This window comes from Lytechinus variegatus, chromosome 15, assembly GCF_018143015.1.
Source record: "Lytechinus variegatus isolate NC3 chromosome 15, Lvar_3.0, whole genome shotgun sequence".
Lineage (NCBI taxonomy): Eukaryota > Metazoa > Echinodermata > Echinoidea > Temnopleuroida > Toxopneustidae > Lytechinus > Lytechinus variegatus.
This window is the reverse complement of record NC_054754.1, coordinates 1,796,169-1,813,047: the sequence shown is the minus strand read 5'-3', so window position 1 is coordinate 1,813,047 and position 16,879 is coordinate 1,796,169. Positions and strand designations below refer to the sequence as shown.

General features: G+C 36.2%; 1 protein-coding gene across 1 annotated transcript in view; it reads left to right on the top strand.

The window, feature by feature from the left end:
- LOC121428963 (pappalysin-1-like) overlaps positions 1 to 16,519 on the top strand; it is a 29,757-nt gene extending 13,238 nt beyond the window's left edge. The window contains exons 6-18 of the mRNA XM_041625859.1: positions 245 to 538; positions 1,137 to 1,331; positions 1,868 to 2,135; positions 3,210 to 3,338; positions 3,979 to 4,076; positions 4,730 to 4,932; positions 6,511 to 7,008; positions 8,311 to 8,476; positions 9,157 to 9,358; positions 10,085 to 10,256; positions 12,041 to 12,176; positions 12,817 to 12,989; positions 13,684 to 16,519. Of these exons, the coding sequence (XP_041481793.1) occupies positions 245 to 538; positions 1,137 to 1,331; positions 1,868 to 2,135; positions 3,210 to 3,338; positions 3,979 to 4,076; positions 4,730 to 4,932; positions 6,511 to 7,008; positions 8,311 to 8,476; positions 9,157 to 9,358; positions 10,085 to 10,256; positions 12,041 to 12,176; positions 12,817 to 12,989; positions 13,684 to 13,899 (2,750 nt within the window). The 3' untranslated portion in view covers positions 13,900 to 16,519. The remainder of the gene's footprint in view (positions 1 to 244; positions 539 to 1,136; positions 1,332 to 1,867; positions 2,136 to 3,209; positions 3,339 to 3,978; positions 4,077 to 4,729; positions 4,933 to 6,510; positions 7,009 to 8,310; positions 8,477 to 9,156; positions 9,359 to 10,084; positions 10,257 to 12,040; positions 12,177 to 12,816; positions 12,990 to 13,683) is intronic.
- Positions 16,520 to 16,879: the final 360 nt, after the last annotated feature.

Genomic DNA, 16,879 nt, shown 5'->3' with positions numbered 1-16,879 from the left:
TCATTATAGACGAGATGCCAGTAAAGTCCGCAGGTATACTGTTTTCAAATTAATATCGAAATAAAATTAAATATCACACAAAGTAGATGAAAACACCACTAATATAATTAAAATATTTTCCCTGGTAATTTGTTTAACAGAATCATAAGAACTTTATACAATTATCGACTAAAGTATTACATGTTACCATAATTCCATTATATTCATTGTATTAATCGTTATATTTTTCTGCACTCTTTTCCAGATTCCTCGTGCACGAGCCACTTCACCCCTCATCAGGCTGCCCGCATGCACTGTTACATCGACCTCATGTACCCCTCCTGGGACCCCTCCCCCACCCCTGGCACCATCTCCCTCCCTCCTCGGATCATGGAGGAGAGCCCGGAGGGTGGGGTGACGATTGCCTGGTTGCCGCCTTTGAGCGGAAATCATGACGAAAATGAGTCCCGTTGCGCCGAGTGCACGCCGGAAAACGCGTTCGTTCAGTACGCGTCCGGAGCGACATCTACAAAAAGGGGAAGGTTGGCGCAAGTAACTGGTAATTAATCATTTTAATACTTCTGGTTTTTCACTTTTCTTACCACTGTCATTTCAAACAATCCCCTTTTTAGTTTACCTTTCTCGTTTTGTTCTGTCGCGTTTTCCTTTCTTTTGTCTTTGGTTGAATTGTATTTATTTAGTTCACAAAATACAAATTAAGTTACGTAACATAATAAAGTCAAATATATATCACAAAGCATGTCAATCATAATAATCACAATATCAAATAAAATAAAGAAAAAAGTAAGCTAGATATTAACGACTTTGTCAAATACAAGTTAAAAAAAACCAAGGAACATGATCCCAAGTCTTTTCTTTTCTGTTTAATGAGGAGGTATAATGGTCCCGCTAAAGTCTTGACCAACCCCTTAAATAAGGGAAACCTAGCGCATTTTTAGGAGGTTCGGGGGGCGGTGGCAAAAAGAGTTATTTTTTCCAGAAAAATATAAGATACTTGGAAAAAGCGGAGTGATATAATTTCACCTCGGTCCCTTTTCGATACCTTAATTTTCCCCCTCCTTTTCTCACTCTTTTCTCTTTTTCTTCATTTGGTCGACCTCCCTTGCCCTCTGTCTAAAAAAAAACTATCGCCATAGGCCCACCGGATGCCAAGCAATGTAGTGTGAACCAACAAGGGTGGATGGCCTTCGCTTCGGGTAGCGCCACGTGTAACGATTGCCTCCTCAATCTCGAGTTCGAACACCATGTCGTTCCCGCTCGACTCTCCATCTGGGTCAGTTATATTCATCGCTCACGTGACGTAATCCGTGACGTCATCCTTTGGTATGACGGTGAGTAAAATATCCATATGGGTAGTATAAAACTCCATGGGCTTATCAATTTGGAGTGTTCCAAAAGTAAATCTTTTATCATCCAGGCGCTCTTTAATTATATAAATCGAACAGATAAATTGTTATAGTAAAACCCATATCAATTTCGTCGTTTTTTCTATTTCGAATGGGAAATATTTCATACTGAATTGATTGTACACCATAACTATGATAATATAATGTCCTTGAAAGTGACATTTGAATAGTAATAAGGTTTGAAGCACATACCTAGATATGAACAGTATTCATGATTGTTATACGTATTTGTATCCTAACTAAAACAAAATCAAATAACATTCTTAATAAAACCTCGACTTTTTTTCCATTTGTTAAATATATATGCCCATTATGTATGTTTCTAAATTTTTCATGTTGAAGAATAGATTCCGAACATGTGTTTTGATGTTCCTTTTCGAGACCAGGATATGTCCACAGAAGTATACTGTAATTGCTTTACAATGTCAATTTCGATATTTCTTTCATTTTCTTATAAAAAGACAGCACCAAAGAATCACTGGGTCCTGTATCAGTTGACTGCGACATCCCTTTCACCACCCGAATCTTCACTGACAAACTCCTAGTCAGCATCACACTCGACGTCAGCGGCCTCTACACCATCATCGACGCCGTGCAGGTTGTCTCGAGACCGCAAGCACCCGCCTGCCAAGCCTGCACGCCACATCGATATCGCGTGCTTAGGGATCCGCCATTCGAAAGCGACGATGAAGTCGACGATGTTGTGGATAACACTTGGTTCGAAGACAGGTTCGTGTTCGTCTACTTGATGTTGTACCCAGCTCCTATTTTATGTGGCAATTTGCGCTGCAGTATAGCCCTGTCCTACATTACTACTTCCATTCATTTTGTGAATACATGTCTAATTAAACTACAGGGAAACATTTTATTAAGTGACTGCGCCGACGCTTTATCCGAAAAAATCGGACAGTTGCCATAGTAACTATGCTTTTCAGCCAATCAAAATAAAGAAAAAATGTTAGGTCTGACAACTTGTCAGATAAATATTAATGAAATGATCTCCATATACACGTATCAATAAAAAATATAAACACTGGTTTTCTTCTGGTTTCTTCTATCAGTAAATGTATAAAATTGAAAATGTGTAAAATTGGTGATAACCCTATGATAACAATTCGTCGTCACTTAGTACCAGGGGAGTGTTTCATCAACATTTTTGTCCAAAAAGTTGTCAGAACTGACAAATTTTCTTGATGTTGATTGGCTTAGAAGCACTGCTACTATGGCAATTGTCGGATAAAATGGGACTTGTCGGATAAAACGTCTGACAAGTCCTTTCATGAAACGCTCCCCAGGTTTAACAAGACTGTCATGTATCAGAAATGCAAAATTCGTTTTGACGAATATTGCTGTCAGCCAATCAAGAGACGCAATTTCAGTATTGTTAACATTTGTATGTGTTATTGATTAAGAGATACAGACCCATCGTTAATCTGTACGATAAAATCTCTACACTAAGTAATTCATCTCATATATAGATAATCTAATCAAAATATATGTAATATCTTTTTCATACTCCATCGTGAATCGTGTTATTACTCACGATATATTGTGAATCTTCGACGAAACGGAAATCGGTTATCTTGAAATTTTTCAAAGAACATATTGAACCGTAATTGTGACATTGTGCGGGTTCCTGATGAAAAAATCATTTGTTTTATCATTCGATATAGTAAACTTGTAGCGCTGATATAAACATGTTCGCTTTATCATAATTCTGTAAAATGAAATGAATTGTTTTCGTATTTCAATTTGCATAAAATCTTTCTGTGAAAGAAAAAACATTCTTTTATCTTTATTCAGATGGATTGAGGAGGAAGTTGAGTATTCATACCGCATTAAAGCAATATCAGGAGAGCTAGGCGGCCTTCCTTCACCAATGGCTAAGTACCAGAGAGGAGATGCATTCTGTGGCAATAGAAGGGTAGAGAGGTGAAAAAACAAAGTCAATTCTTTTTGTATAAAATAAACTATCGTGGGTCCTAAAACTAACATTGCGGGATTCAATCTCTACCAGCCATGATTTCCGCAGGTTGTTCTGAATCGAACTTGCCTCAAGAACGGGACGTTATGTCGTCGATCCCTAGCGGGGTCTTGTAAAACTGTAATGATGGGACCTGCTGTGTCATTGACACGACCTCTGTATGTCAAATGGAGGAAGGTATACCCTTTGAGAAGAGGTCGAACTTACACCCTTTACATGGTGCAAATCAATACCACATTGGGATCATCTTCATAAGGTGTGACATTGCATTCTATTTATTTTTTTAATTATTTTTATCTTTACTTATTCATTTATTTATTTATTTGTTTATTTTATTTCATTATTTTTTTTTGGGGGGAAGGGGTTGGAAGCACCTTTGAAGGTGCATTTTTGAACCTGTAAAATGTACTTCCAGTGTGCATTGCTATGAACCTTTTCTCGAAGTGTAGCGCAGCATAAGGCTATGTGTGTTCCTTGAGAAAAGAGTGGTCAATATCTTGGAGCATAAGGGTATGGGGTATGGAAATGTGATAGAGTTAAATAAAAATATTGAGACAATGACTACTACATATTAGTATTCCTTTACAGATATGCGGACATGAGCGAAGAGTGTGATGATGGTAATCATATTGATGGTGATGGTTGTGACAAACTCTGTCATCTGGAAAGATTTTTCATCTGTGAAGGTAAAAATGGATAATATGAATATTTAATTTAATTCCATCAACATACAGCGACCTATAGTCTAATTTTAAATTGAAATGTAATCGACATTATGCTTAGCTCAAATCATAAGAATATGAAGTTGCTTAATCCCGCACAATTACTGCTTGATGATAGTCGTTCCAGAACCGCATATGGAAATGTCCGCAAAATGGCACTGAATAATTATAAGCTCGATACTTTTCATCCTTCACAGTTAAACGCAACCGTTAGAATGAACAGGAAAGCAAAATCAAATAAATTAAAACGAAACAAAAATGAAGGAATGTTGCAAGAGATTGTGAACTCTGATTGTTTTTTAGACGATAGAATAACTTTATCAAGTCAACTGCTTGAATACACTTGCCATTAACCTTAATACACTGACTTTGGAAGCAATACTTTTCTGCCCTGTGATATTTCATGCCCATTTCGATGTTTTATTTTCATTTGTCTAATAACGGTGGCAGCGGTGGGATAATCTCAACTGATCCGTAGTACAAAATAATGAATAGAGTTAGGTAGTTTTTTTTTCTAAATGCGGAAAAGCTCTACGGTCCTACACTTCTCATTTTGAATTTTTTTATAATATATATTTTGTTTCAATATTGAATCTCATGGCAATTCCAATTCATAGGCGAACCTAGCCGTTGTCGTCGTTTTATCGGAGACGGTGTGTGTGAAGAGTTTGAGCGGACGAACAGTGAACTAGATTGTGGTTTCTATACGCCACCTGGATACACTGATCAGTGGGCTTCTAGTGCCAGCGCTAACCCGATCTACCAGGCCCTGATTGCCCTGTTACACCACTCATCGGGAAACCAAGACAAGGCAGGGTTAGTTCAAACACCATGTTACATAAAAGATATAATCAATTTTACATTACATAATCGTAAGTCTTTGGTAAATCGTGTATAAAAAAATTACACTCATTTACCCTAGGGGGTACGATCCATTGTCATTTGCGAGATTGGGCCTTTGTGTACTGCTCTATTAATCAGTTAGCATATTAACAGTTGACTCGTCACATAGGACCAGGTTTCACAAAACTTACTACTGATAAGAAACGTGAAACTACTTTTACGAATTTACTATCATCCAATCAGGAGACACAATTTCAGAAACTTGAGTTATCGGGTTTTTCATTGATAAGAAGATTTATGAAACAGGGTCAGTTTCCGTTGAGATGAGAATCAGCAGTAGATATGAATACATTTGAGTGAATCACCTATTGGGAGCGTTTCATGAGGTGCTTTGTCAGTGATTATCACAGACAACTGTTTTGATACTTTCATATCATTGACTGAGAACAAAATATGTCTGTGAAAATAAACTGACAACATTTCCTAGGTATGGCTGCTGCTAGTTTTATGTTTACTGGTACTACTACTACTACCACTACTGCTACTACTTCTACTTCTATGACTCTATGACTACTACTACTTTTACTATACTACTACTACTACTACTACTACTTCTTATACTACGTATTATTATTATTAGTAGTAGTAGTAGCATAAGTACTTATGCTATACTACTACTAACACTACTAATACTACTACTAATAATAATAATACTTCTACTACAACTACTACTTCAACTATACTACTACTACCACCACCACTACTACTACTACTAATTCTACTACCATACTAGTAAAGTTGCTCCTACTGCTTTTATACTATTGATGCTACTCCACCTCCTCAGACTTCTACTCTTTTTTTCTACTACTACTTCCTCTACGAGTAGCAAAACTAATCCTCATTAGCATTAGGAATAGCAGCAGTAAACTTTATCAGGTAATCTTGATGATTTTTTGATAGAATGGCAAAATCTTTTTTTTTTTTAGGAATGCATCCAAGAGATAACAGCAGACGATGCGTGGTATCCCTGTGGGGAAGGGCGCGAAAATTCAACAGATTATTGGCTGAAGGTAATGAATGTAGATCATTACTTCATAACGAAGGAATAATTGGAACACAATCGAAGAAGGCGACTGAATCTTTGATTTATCTTCTATATAGTTATCTGTCTTTTATATAAGATATAGTACACTTAAATTTGCTTAGATTGTTGGCATTATATCATTGTTATAAAGATTATTACGGTAGTACTTGAGATCTCGGCTACACTATTTTAATCTTATACAGCTAATGTCTCGTACAGTGATATATTGTAACAAACTCCTCTTTTGTAATGACGCAAAAACTGTAGGTCTCCCAAAATTAAGTGGAATGATTTGTGAAGAATATTGTAGCAAACACATTATTTATTATATATTTTTAAAGAGACTATATAGGGATCAATTTTTGGTTATAACAGATTCCAGAAATTGTTTGAAATTTTGATTAGGGCCTACACCGTCGAGAATGTTGTATTTACATCGCAACTGCCTACATTTTGACTCCAAACATCTAGCTCGGTTTTCAGAAGCCGGTTATTGCAACATCTGTTGTAGTCCACATAGCAGGTGTCAGCTTTTTCGATTTTGACGAGTCTCATCCCCGGATATCTGTAGAACTTCTCGATCCGACAGGACTATCTCGCATTCAACAAACCGACTTCATCCCGGTTTCATGTGATCCGAACCAGATTTCCTTTGATATAAAACATGACCTGAGCATGCCGTTTGTATATACTCAGTTTATCAAAATAAGACTTTCAACACCGCAAATTGCCATTTCGGGTATCAGACTTCGGTCGTATGATTATTTGAAACCTGTTGCATTGTCAGTGTGTGGTGGAAACCAAGTTTTCAATCCGAAATTGGGGCAGTGCATGAACTATGAGTGCAACAGACCGGTTGCGGAGAAACCGAGTATTCGAAATGCAAATGTGACTTGTACTGGTCTTGAGGATGGAGACACGTGTGAGGTGCAGTGCATGCCGGGATATAGACCGACTAAACCAATTATGGTAAGATTATATTGCTAACATTATATACTGATATATTTTTGAAAATCAAATCACTCAATGGGAAAATTTGTTTTAAAAATTAGGGGTTAAGCCTAGATGAATATATCGTATTTTGATAGCAATTTTGATTAAATTTGATTGATGTTTACATAACTTCAGTGTCCATGATGACAGAAGTATCTTTAAAGTAACATTCCGAAATGGGGCCTGAGTCACCGAAAAGGAGTGATTATCTTCATGATTGCAAATCGCATTGCTCTGTAATCCGTCTGCAACACAAACACGCGCGAAATTCATAACTTTTCAGAAAAAGAACACCGCGTGCTGAAGGAATATACTGTACATACTGCAAAGGTTATCAAAGGTAAATTATGAATGAATACATTATATAGAAAAGAATGAAAAATTAAAGCAGAACTCCTTATTTACATTCTAATTGGGTGTTGCAAAAAATAAGTTTCTTGCAACGCCCTGTGACTAATAGGCCTTGAATAGTAGCCGTCGAAGCATTTTTTTTCACTACATCTAACCAGGAAATCATTCATTATTATATGGGAGATATTTTAAAGCGTTTGTATGAAAATGAGTAATTATATCGATACTCCTCCTGTTTTAAACTCATTATATTTGTCGGTTAATATCTTCTTGAGTTCATTAGTAACGTACTTTCGAAATCACTACGCAGTCGCTTTCGACAACGCACGAATTCATTTGAAAATGAAAGTCAAATCACAATTAATGGACAGCTGAGAAATTGGTCGACAGGGAGAGCAGATCGTCCTATGAGATTCGGACCGGACGAAAAATTGTAAATATGTCGTTTGTCTAGAGTCCATGAGGACACTGCTGTTTGATTCACTGATTTTTGACAAAGACTGTATTGATATTGAAGAGCTTTTGACAAAACATTCCCTGCGTTATAGAAAGCGTTGGCGTAGTGATTGCGAAAGTGTCATCTTAGTACGTTTGAACCATTCAGTTATTATGAACAAAGAGACCGATAGCTTTTATGTCCTTTCCGATGAAATTCATGGGGATTGATGTGGTATAAAAGGCAAAGGGCCAAAAAGGATTACATTATGAGTAGGAGTTACAAGACAACTAAAGATGACGTCTTTTTCACTTGGGTTATTATAATTACGTGGCATAGATCTCTCTTCTCCGTATTCTTTTTTTTTTCTTCTTCCCCTTCCCCGTGATGTAATGACTAATGTTTTACTTCTGATATATCACGTCTTTTAATCGTATAAGCAGCAATATACTACGTTTTCACATTTTGTCTTGTTCTTTGGCAAAATAAAGTTACAGAATATTGCCGGAAGTTGGGAGGGACCTTCGATAATGTGTAAGGCTGTAGACTGTGGGATGCCTCCACTCGACTCGAGTCTAGCGATAGCTTCCTGTCCGACTGGGACTCGGTTTGGTAGCGAATGCAGCTTCAAATGTATACCACCAGCAAAATTACAAGGTAATTCCGATATGATCTTGCCTCGGTCATAGACTCTCGATTGACATTAAAGTATGAGAAGGGTGCTTGTGATGGTGTGAATTTGGTTGGCGAGGATGAATGGTGATGATGGTGGTGGTTGTAATCATGGTAGTGGTGTTTATGTTGATGATGGTGGTGGTGATCATGGTTGTAGGCCCAATCGTTATGATAGTCGTGATGATGATGATGGTAGTGATAGTGATGATCCGCCACAGTCGTGTTTTTTGGTGGTTGTGTTGGCGGTGGTAATCGCGTTTTTGTTGGTGGTGATGATGGTGACGGAGGTGGTGATGATGGGTATGATGATCGTAATTGTCGTGGTGTTGGTGGGGATGTGTTCATCATGACGATGATGTTGATTAGGATAATAGTGATAATGGAAATGATAGTGACGGTATTATAATCATGATAATAGCGATGGTAAGGATATTTTTTATAATGGTAATGACAACTAAAATAGGTATGATATATCATGATAAGGTAATGTTGATGATAGCGGCGGCGATGGTGGTGTTGTTGATAATGGAGTTGGTCTTTATGATAATGATAGTGCCGATGGAATTGACTCTAAGTACAAAATGACTGGATAGTCTTTATAAAATCAATCATGAGTTAGTTTCTCCCTGCCACTCTTATAATATTGCTGTCTTTTACGACAGGCACGGATAACACCCTTAGATGTGAGGAAGATGGTTTATTCTCGCTCGCCCAGTCGTTTTGTCAGGTGTTGTGTGATGCTCCTCCTACCCCACCCAATGCCATGTTGCAGAGTCAAGACTGCCGAAGTGACGGCCATAATGTCGGCAGTACCTGTAAATTCAGGTGCAAGGCTGGGTTCACATCCGCCTACAAAAAAGGCAGGTAAGTGCAAGTGACATCAGTTCATCTGTTGTAAGTCCACGGTCAGATGATGATGTCATAGGTTGGTCCAAGATGGAAATCGTATTTGTAAAGTAAATTAGATCAATGCACCTCACCACTCGTCCTCCTTATTTCACATGCACACATATAAGTTCTTTTGATATATGATAGTTTGCTGCTAGAAATGTGGCATAATGATTATTATTATTGAGTAATGGTCGTGTTTTTGCTGATGATGGTAATGATGATGATGATGACAATGATGATGATGATACTGATGATGATGATGATGATGGTGGTGGCAATAATTATCATGATATTTGATAATGATGATAACGACGATGATGATGATGGCAATGATGGTGATGGTGGTGGCAATAATTATGGTGATATTTGATAATGATGATGACGATGATGATGATGGCAATGATGATGATGGCAATGATGATGATGGCAATGATGAATGATTATGATGGCTACACAGACTCTTTCAGTCTTAAGGAGTTTTGAGATGTCTAGAAATACAATTACGTATTTTACGCAATATATGATATGCTAACAAAATTTTCAACTATGCTTAATTGCTTATGATTATAAAGCAAGTGATATCCGGAGTGATGAACATAATTATGAAGTGTAAATTTCACTTACAAACAATAAGCAAGTAAATCTAAAAGTCTCTTCCTGTTTGGTTCTTTTTTTAAATCATTTTTTCAATCTCCTTAGACCATCTCGAGTGGCTCGATACCAATGCAGTGAGAATGCTACATGGATAGGATATGGTTGTGAACAAGTTACTTGTCCAGCTCCTAGTCTTCTCTACCATGATCTGTATAATTGTACCAATGCTTTCAACTATAAGAGTCAATGTACACTCTACTGCCCGGGTCAAAATGCGGTAAATAAAATCATTAAAGCTACTATTATGCAAACCTCAAACTATAATTTCATCTAGACTGTTGCAATACACTCATAACAGTTGTAAAACCAATATGATTACATAAGTTTGGTATTAACTGCTATATAAATATCGCATATTATTATGTTAACAAACGCAGCAACATAGAATGACAAAGTAATATAAAAACAGTATAAAGGGAATTTTGACTATGGACCAGCTCTTCCCAGACCAGAAAAATGCAATAACTAAAGAAATGAACAAAATTGCTGATAGAAATATAGAAATGACTCTCTAATACTTTCTCTAATAATTCTTTTACTTTGCATTTAGAGTCTATTGATTGATCATTTTTTTTTCTCACCTGCGAAGCAAAGTGAGACTATAGGCGCCGCTTTTCCGACGGCGACGGCGACGGCGGCTGCGGCGGCGGCGTCAACATCAAATCTTAACCTGAGGTTAAGTTTTTGAAATGACGTCATAACTTAGAAAGTATATAGACCTAGTTAATAAAACTTGGCCATAAGGTTAATCAAGTATTACTGAACATCCTATTAGAGTTTCATGTCACATGACCAAGGTCAAAGGTCATTTAGGGTCAATGAACTTAGACCATGTTGGAGGATTCAACATCGAAATCTTAACCTGAGGTTAAGTTTTTGAAATGTCATCATAACTTAGAAAATATATGGACCTAGTTCATGAAACTTGGACATAAGGTTAATCAAGTATCACTGAACATCCTGCCTGAGTTTCACGTCAAATGACCAAGGTCAAAGGTCATTTAGGGTCAATGAACTTTGGCCGAATTGGGGATATCTGTTGAATTCCCATCATAACTTTGAAAGTTTATGGATCTGATTCATGAAACTCAGACATAATAGTAATCAAGCATCACTGAAAATTTTGTGCAAGTTTCAGGTCTCATGATTAAGGTCAAAGGTCATTTAGGGTCAATGAACTTTGGCCGAATCGGGGGGGGGTATCTGTTGAATTACCATCATAACTTTGAAAGTTTATTGGTCTAGTTCGTTAAACTTGGACATTAGAGTAATCAAGTATCACTGAACATCCTGTGCGCGTTTCAGGTCACATGACCAAGGTCAAAGGTCAATGAACTTTGGCCGAATTGGGTGTATCTGATGAATTACCATCATAACTTTGAAAGTTTATGGATCTGATTCATGAAACTTGTACATAAGAGTAATCAAGTATCACTGAACATCCTGTTTGAGTTTCAGGTCACATGATCAAGGTCAAAGGTCATTTAGGGTCAATGAACTTTGGCCGAATCGGGGTATCTGTTGAATTACCATCATAACTTTGAAAGTTTATTGGTCTAGTTCGTTAAACTTGGACATTAGAGTAATCAAGTATCACTGAACATCCTGTGCGCGTTTCAGGTCACATGACCAAGGTCAAAGGTCAATGAACTTTGGCCGAATTGGGTGTATCTGTTGAATAACCATCATATCTCTGTAAGTTTATTGGTCTAGTTCATAAAAAGTGGACATAAGAGTAACCATGTATCACTGAACATCTTGTGCGAGTTAGAGTAGTATTCAAAGTCAGCACTGCTGCTATATTGAACTGCGTGATGCAGGTGAGACGGCCAGAGGCATTCCACTTGTTGTTATTATTAATGTTTCTTTTTTCACTATGACACTTTCTTAATGTAATTTATTAACAAAGACATTCAAGTACTAATATAAGTACTTGGTTAGCAAAATGCAGCGGAAGAGAGCTAAATGCATTGATTATTTTTTAAATGCTTGAAAAAACAGGTTCCAAGTACAATTACCTGCACGAAAGACGGTGAGTGGGACCAAGAGTTTACACCATGTGATCCCTTAATCTCCTGCCCTGAACCAGTACCACCACCGGATGTCATCATAGAATGCCCCCAAGGCCAGCTGGCAGGTACATATTCATCCACTTGTCAAGAAATTTCTTGTTTACCTTTATTTTTCTAAGTCTAAACTTGGTTATTAATTATTGTATACATTGTATGCATGATTCTTCTGACTATGTCTAGCATGATGTTCTTTTGTGTTTTCTTAATTTATTCAATGGTCAAAATTCAGGATTACCACAGACAAAACTTCCGTTTTATTTTGCATCTTTCCAGTAGATGGGGATCCATCACATGTAAAATGAAATATTTGCAAATACATACATGATGTTATCTTGAATCACAAGGTCTGGATTTGAATCGTACCACAGCACTACTCAGGCCTGGCCCTGCAGTCCTTTGGCAAGGGGATACAGCAGATATTTTGCCTGAAGTAAAATCTAAAGAAAATCTTGAATGCTCTACCCTTGAAATTAATTTGGTCATCAAGTTCAGGATTTACTACGAACATACAAACATCCCTGTTTATTCTTGCACTTCTTCAGTAGATATGAACTTGTTAAATGAAAAATCACATTGTAAATACATACAAACCATGTATAAACTAACATGCATATGCTCTGTTTTTTTTTTCAGTCTTTCTCTTTCTGCACTGGACTCTTCTCCTCGTCATTAAATTAATCCCATTATCTTCTCAAATTTACATAGGTGCAATGTGCAAGGCAAAATGTCGTTTGGGTCGAACCTACCAGATAGCCATGGAGGGCGCCACCTATAGAGAACGGGGCCTGCTGGGAAGACATGACGTTATCCTGTGTACCGCTGGGGGTGTTTGGTACCCTAACCTAGATCTGACAGTTTGTCATGAGAAATGTTTGGAGGTAAGATGGCTGTACGCTTATTGTGTTTTCCCCCTCCTAAATCTTGATTTTGAAATAATAAATACACATTGTGTAGGCCTATTAATGTGCTCGTTATTCATTTCATAATTGATCTAGCGGTGCAATGATGCAAGTAGTATGTATACCTTGATAGTTGATTTGATATAGTCCTCCTTCCTTGTGGACTGTATACACCTAATACTTGGTCTGTATAGATATCACTGGGAAAGGTCTTTATCTTAATGGTGGCAGCGGTGGGATAATTAATGTAGTCAATATTGATGCCCGTTTATTCATCTTGTAATCTAATTTACTTAAATTAAAGACCACATAAACGTGAAGTAAAGAAATTAATTCACCCATCTGATGCGGTGGATCAGTGGACCCTTTTCTTTTTCATTGGCTTGTCTTAAAATTTTGGTGCCTGACCTCACCCTCTCTCCTTTTCAAAAATTATCTTCATTTGCTACTGGTAAACATTCTGTTATCACTTGTGTTCATTTGAATGGACATACTGTGCTTGTGTATGAGATTTTCTAGAATTAATAACACCCCAAGTATATTTTACATAGGTAGACTTTGTGTCATCAACAAATTGATAATCTAACTTTCAGTAAACTTAATTGAGATTCTACAAATACTTTAATGCTGCTGTAGGTAACTAACTTACGTTGCCTTTTCTTAATCTCCCTAGTATTTCATTGGTGATAATGAATGCGAGAGGAGGAACAACAGAGCCTACTGCCTTTGGGATGGAGGAGCTTGCTGCCCCTCTACGGCCCCAACAGGTGAAGTCATTACCTTCCCTGAAAACTGTGGTGAGGGATGTGAATGCCGTGACCCTGATGCCATTGAGAACATCCGCCGTAGCAATGGTTCAGTACGACAGCATAATCGACCACCAGCCTAGCAGATCCCTGTCCAACTCGTCATCTCAGTGGAAGGATGATAAGACATTCAAAATAACTTTCAATGAACAGGAATTTTTGTTCATAAGATGTTTTCAAAATGCATAAGAATATTCAGCAACAAACCATTAATTATAAAATTTAATATCATGATCACTATAACAATAAATGATTAATTAGGGCCTGTAGTTATTTGAACTTAAATTGAGCTTTTTGATAATTAAAGGGTATGAATTATCTATCAAGATCTTTAATTTGACAACAGGGAGATTATCATTATATGTGAGTGTAATTTTGTTTGCATTATCCTTTGGTACAATTATTACACAGATGTACTGGTAAACTATGTATCATTAACCCTAAATAGAATGCGATCGCGACAAAAATTGGCACGCATGTTACCCATGGCATAATCTATAAAACTATAAGATTGAATTCTGCTAAAAATCTCTTTGCTAATTAATTATGCTAATTTATGCATGAATTCTAAATTTTGCTCTAAATGTTAATTATTGGTTCAGACTCTTTATTAGAATCTGATCAAATTTATTCTAAAAAATTTTAATATCATAATTATTTTCCTGGTGATCAAAAAAATTTGTGCAGTGGATTTATCTCAAAAAAATGTCAAGGGGGAGCTGAGCCAGAGCCCCCCCCCCCATGTCTTATTAGGGTTAAGATTCTTGGAGATAAGTCTACTGTAAACTAGTACTATAATGGTTTAAACAGTTGAATAAAATTGGCATCTTGACTTTCAAAAATTATAATTTTTCACTAAATTAAAAAAATAAAAAGAAATAGAAATATCAATCTTGCCACAGAATGTTTTAACAATGCATGTCATATAAAACAAAATTCCATTTATTTTTTTAAGAACGCTGCTAATGCACAAAAAATACAAGGTCAGTTTTAAGTACACCTATTGCATACATTTGTATATATTTTTAGAAGATAATTTCATGTATTCTATTTTCTCTGGGAAGTTATTTTTAACACAACCCCCTAAAACCAACTTGACAGGGGTTTTAACTTGAGATGATTCTAGATAATACTCTTAGTATTGTCTCTGAAAAATTAGAGATATCACTTGTAAATGTCTATTTCCATATTGGGTTGTTTTAGAAGATGGTCCAGAGTTTCTTGAAGTCTTTCATATTCATTTTAATAATATCTTAATTGTAAATACATCTGGAATTATTTTGAGGGCTGTTCGATTTCATTTGGATGTATATAGCAGTGGTATGTAGCTAATAGTTGTTATGGGAATGACTTAAAAATATAAACTGTATTTTAATTCATGTACATGTATTATCGTTTTTTATCAGAGAATGTCTTTAGGTTTTACATTACTCTACAGTTTACAACATAAATATACAAGGGATAAGTTTCATAAAACCTCAATGGCATGTACTAGAATTATTTCACAATGCTCTTGGCTTGCCCAATCGAGATTGTACTCTGTCTCTATTGTACTATTTACTCTATTGAAAATTATTTACCAAAAAATATTTAGTATCTCAGGCTACAGAGGTTCAAAAGCTTTCTATGAGCAATATACTTTCATATTTAAAGATATTTTTTTCTTGGAGACTTTTGAGGTAGTTCAATTAACAATTCATTTTCCCCGTAATTCATTTTTCATGCGTACTATACATTCATCCATCCATTTATCCAGTTATTCATTCATTCTTTTATTCACCTATCCACAAATCCAACCATCCATCCATTCATACGTTCAACTATTATGTATTCAGTCGTTCGTTCAGTCATTCATCCATCCAACTATCTATTCATTTATCCATGCACACATTCATGAAATACAATACTTTTAGTCCTATCTGCATACTTTACTATGTCTGAAAAGCCTCAGGAAAACTTTATCTTTGAAAGCAATATGTATCATCAAAAGTAAACCAAAACTTGAACTACTAAAAAAAACAAATAATTCTTATCCATGGTAATTCCAGTGAAAAAGAAAATGGTCTTATTGACCATATTTGTGATGTTAGCAAATTAGAGCCTCTTAGTGGCCAGAACCACCACAAAAAAAAACTAGAGATGCCAGAATATTTTGATTAGACAAAGAGTTGCGGGAGGAGTTGTTATGCACAAACCATGGTTTTTCCCTCTCAACTGTTGCCTATCAGTAAAGAGTTTTTAAATCCAATCACTCATTTGAATAACAGCATTCTCACTCGAGGTAATATCTACTTTCATATTGATTTTGTTTTTATCATTAATATTTTGGAAATTATGTTGAATAGTAAATATTTCTAATTCAGTTCATATATCTTCTCAATCTTCTTATCAAAGAATAAATTGTGTAACAAACTGTGCAAGAACTGTTAGCCATGTTTTGTCTTGTGTCACATTTTAGTAGATACATACAGTAGTTTGACATCAGTGTGTGTTTAAAGCCTGTAGTAAAAGTTGTACACGAATAGATACTAAAATTCAAATCGCATGAATGAATTTTCTCTTTTATCAATGACAGCTTATAATTTATTTTATATTTCATGGCTCAGTCATCAAGCCATTGCCTACTGAAACTAGGTGATTCCTGCACAAAGCATATGTTAAATACATAATTCAGTAGTCATCATGTCACATAGTTTTTATTTAAGATTATCACCCGTATCAGACATCTGAGCTGGTCATTTACAAAACCATATTGCCCTACATTTTCTGAATATCGGGAAGGGTAGGTATATTGTTTGTATTTTCCTCGGTCTCATTGCGCGTATTTACTTTGCATGCAGAGACGACGCAAAATATACCTTTGTATTTTCCCTGGTCTCACATCCGGGCATTTGTGGATGCGTATACAGAGATACGCTTCATAAGGATCCGCCCATCAACAATATACGTCATAATAAAGACAACGCTGAATCCGAGCGCTTGCAAGTACGTCATAATGGTAAAGTGCAGAGCCTAGACCGATATTAACATGACACAATAGAACTCTATTTTTAAAAGAAATAT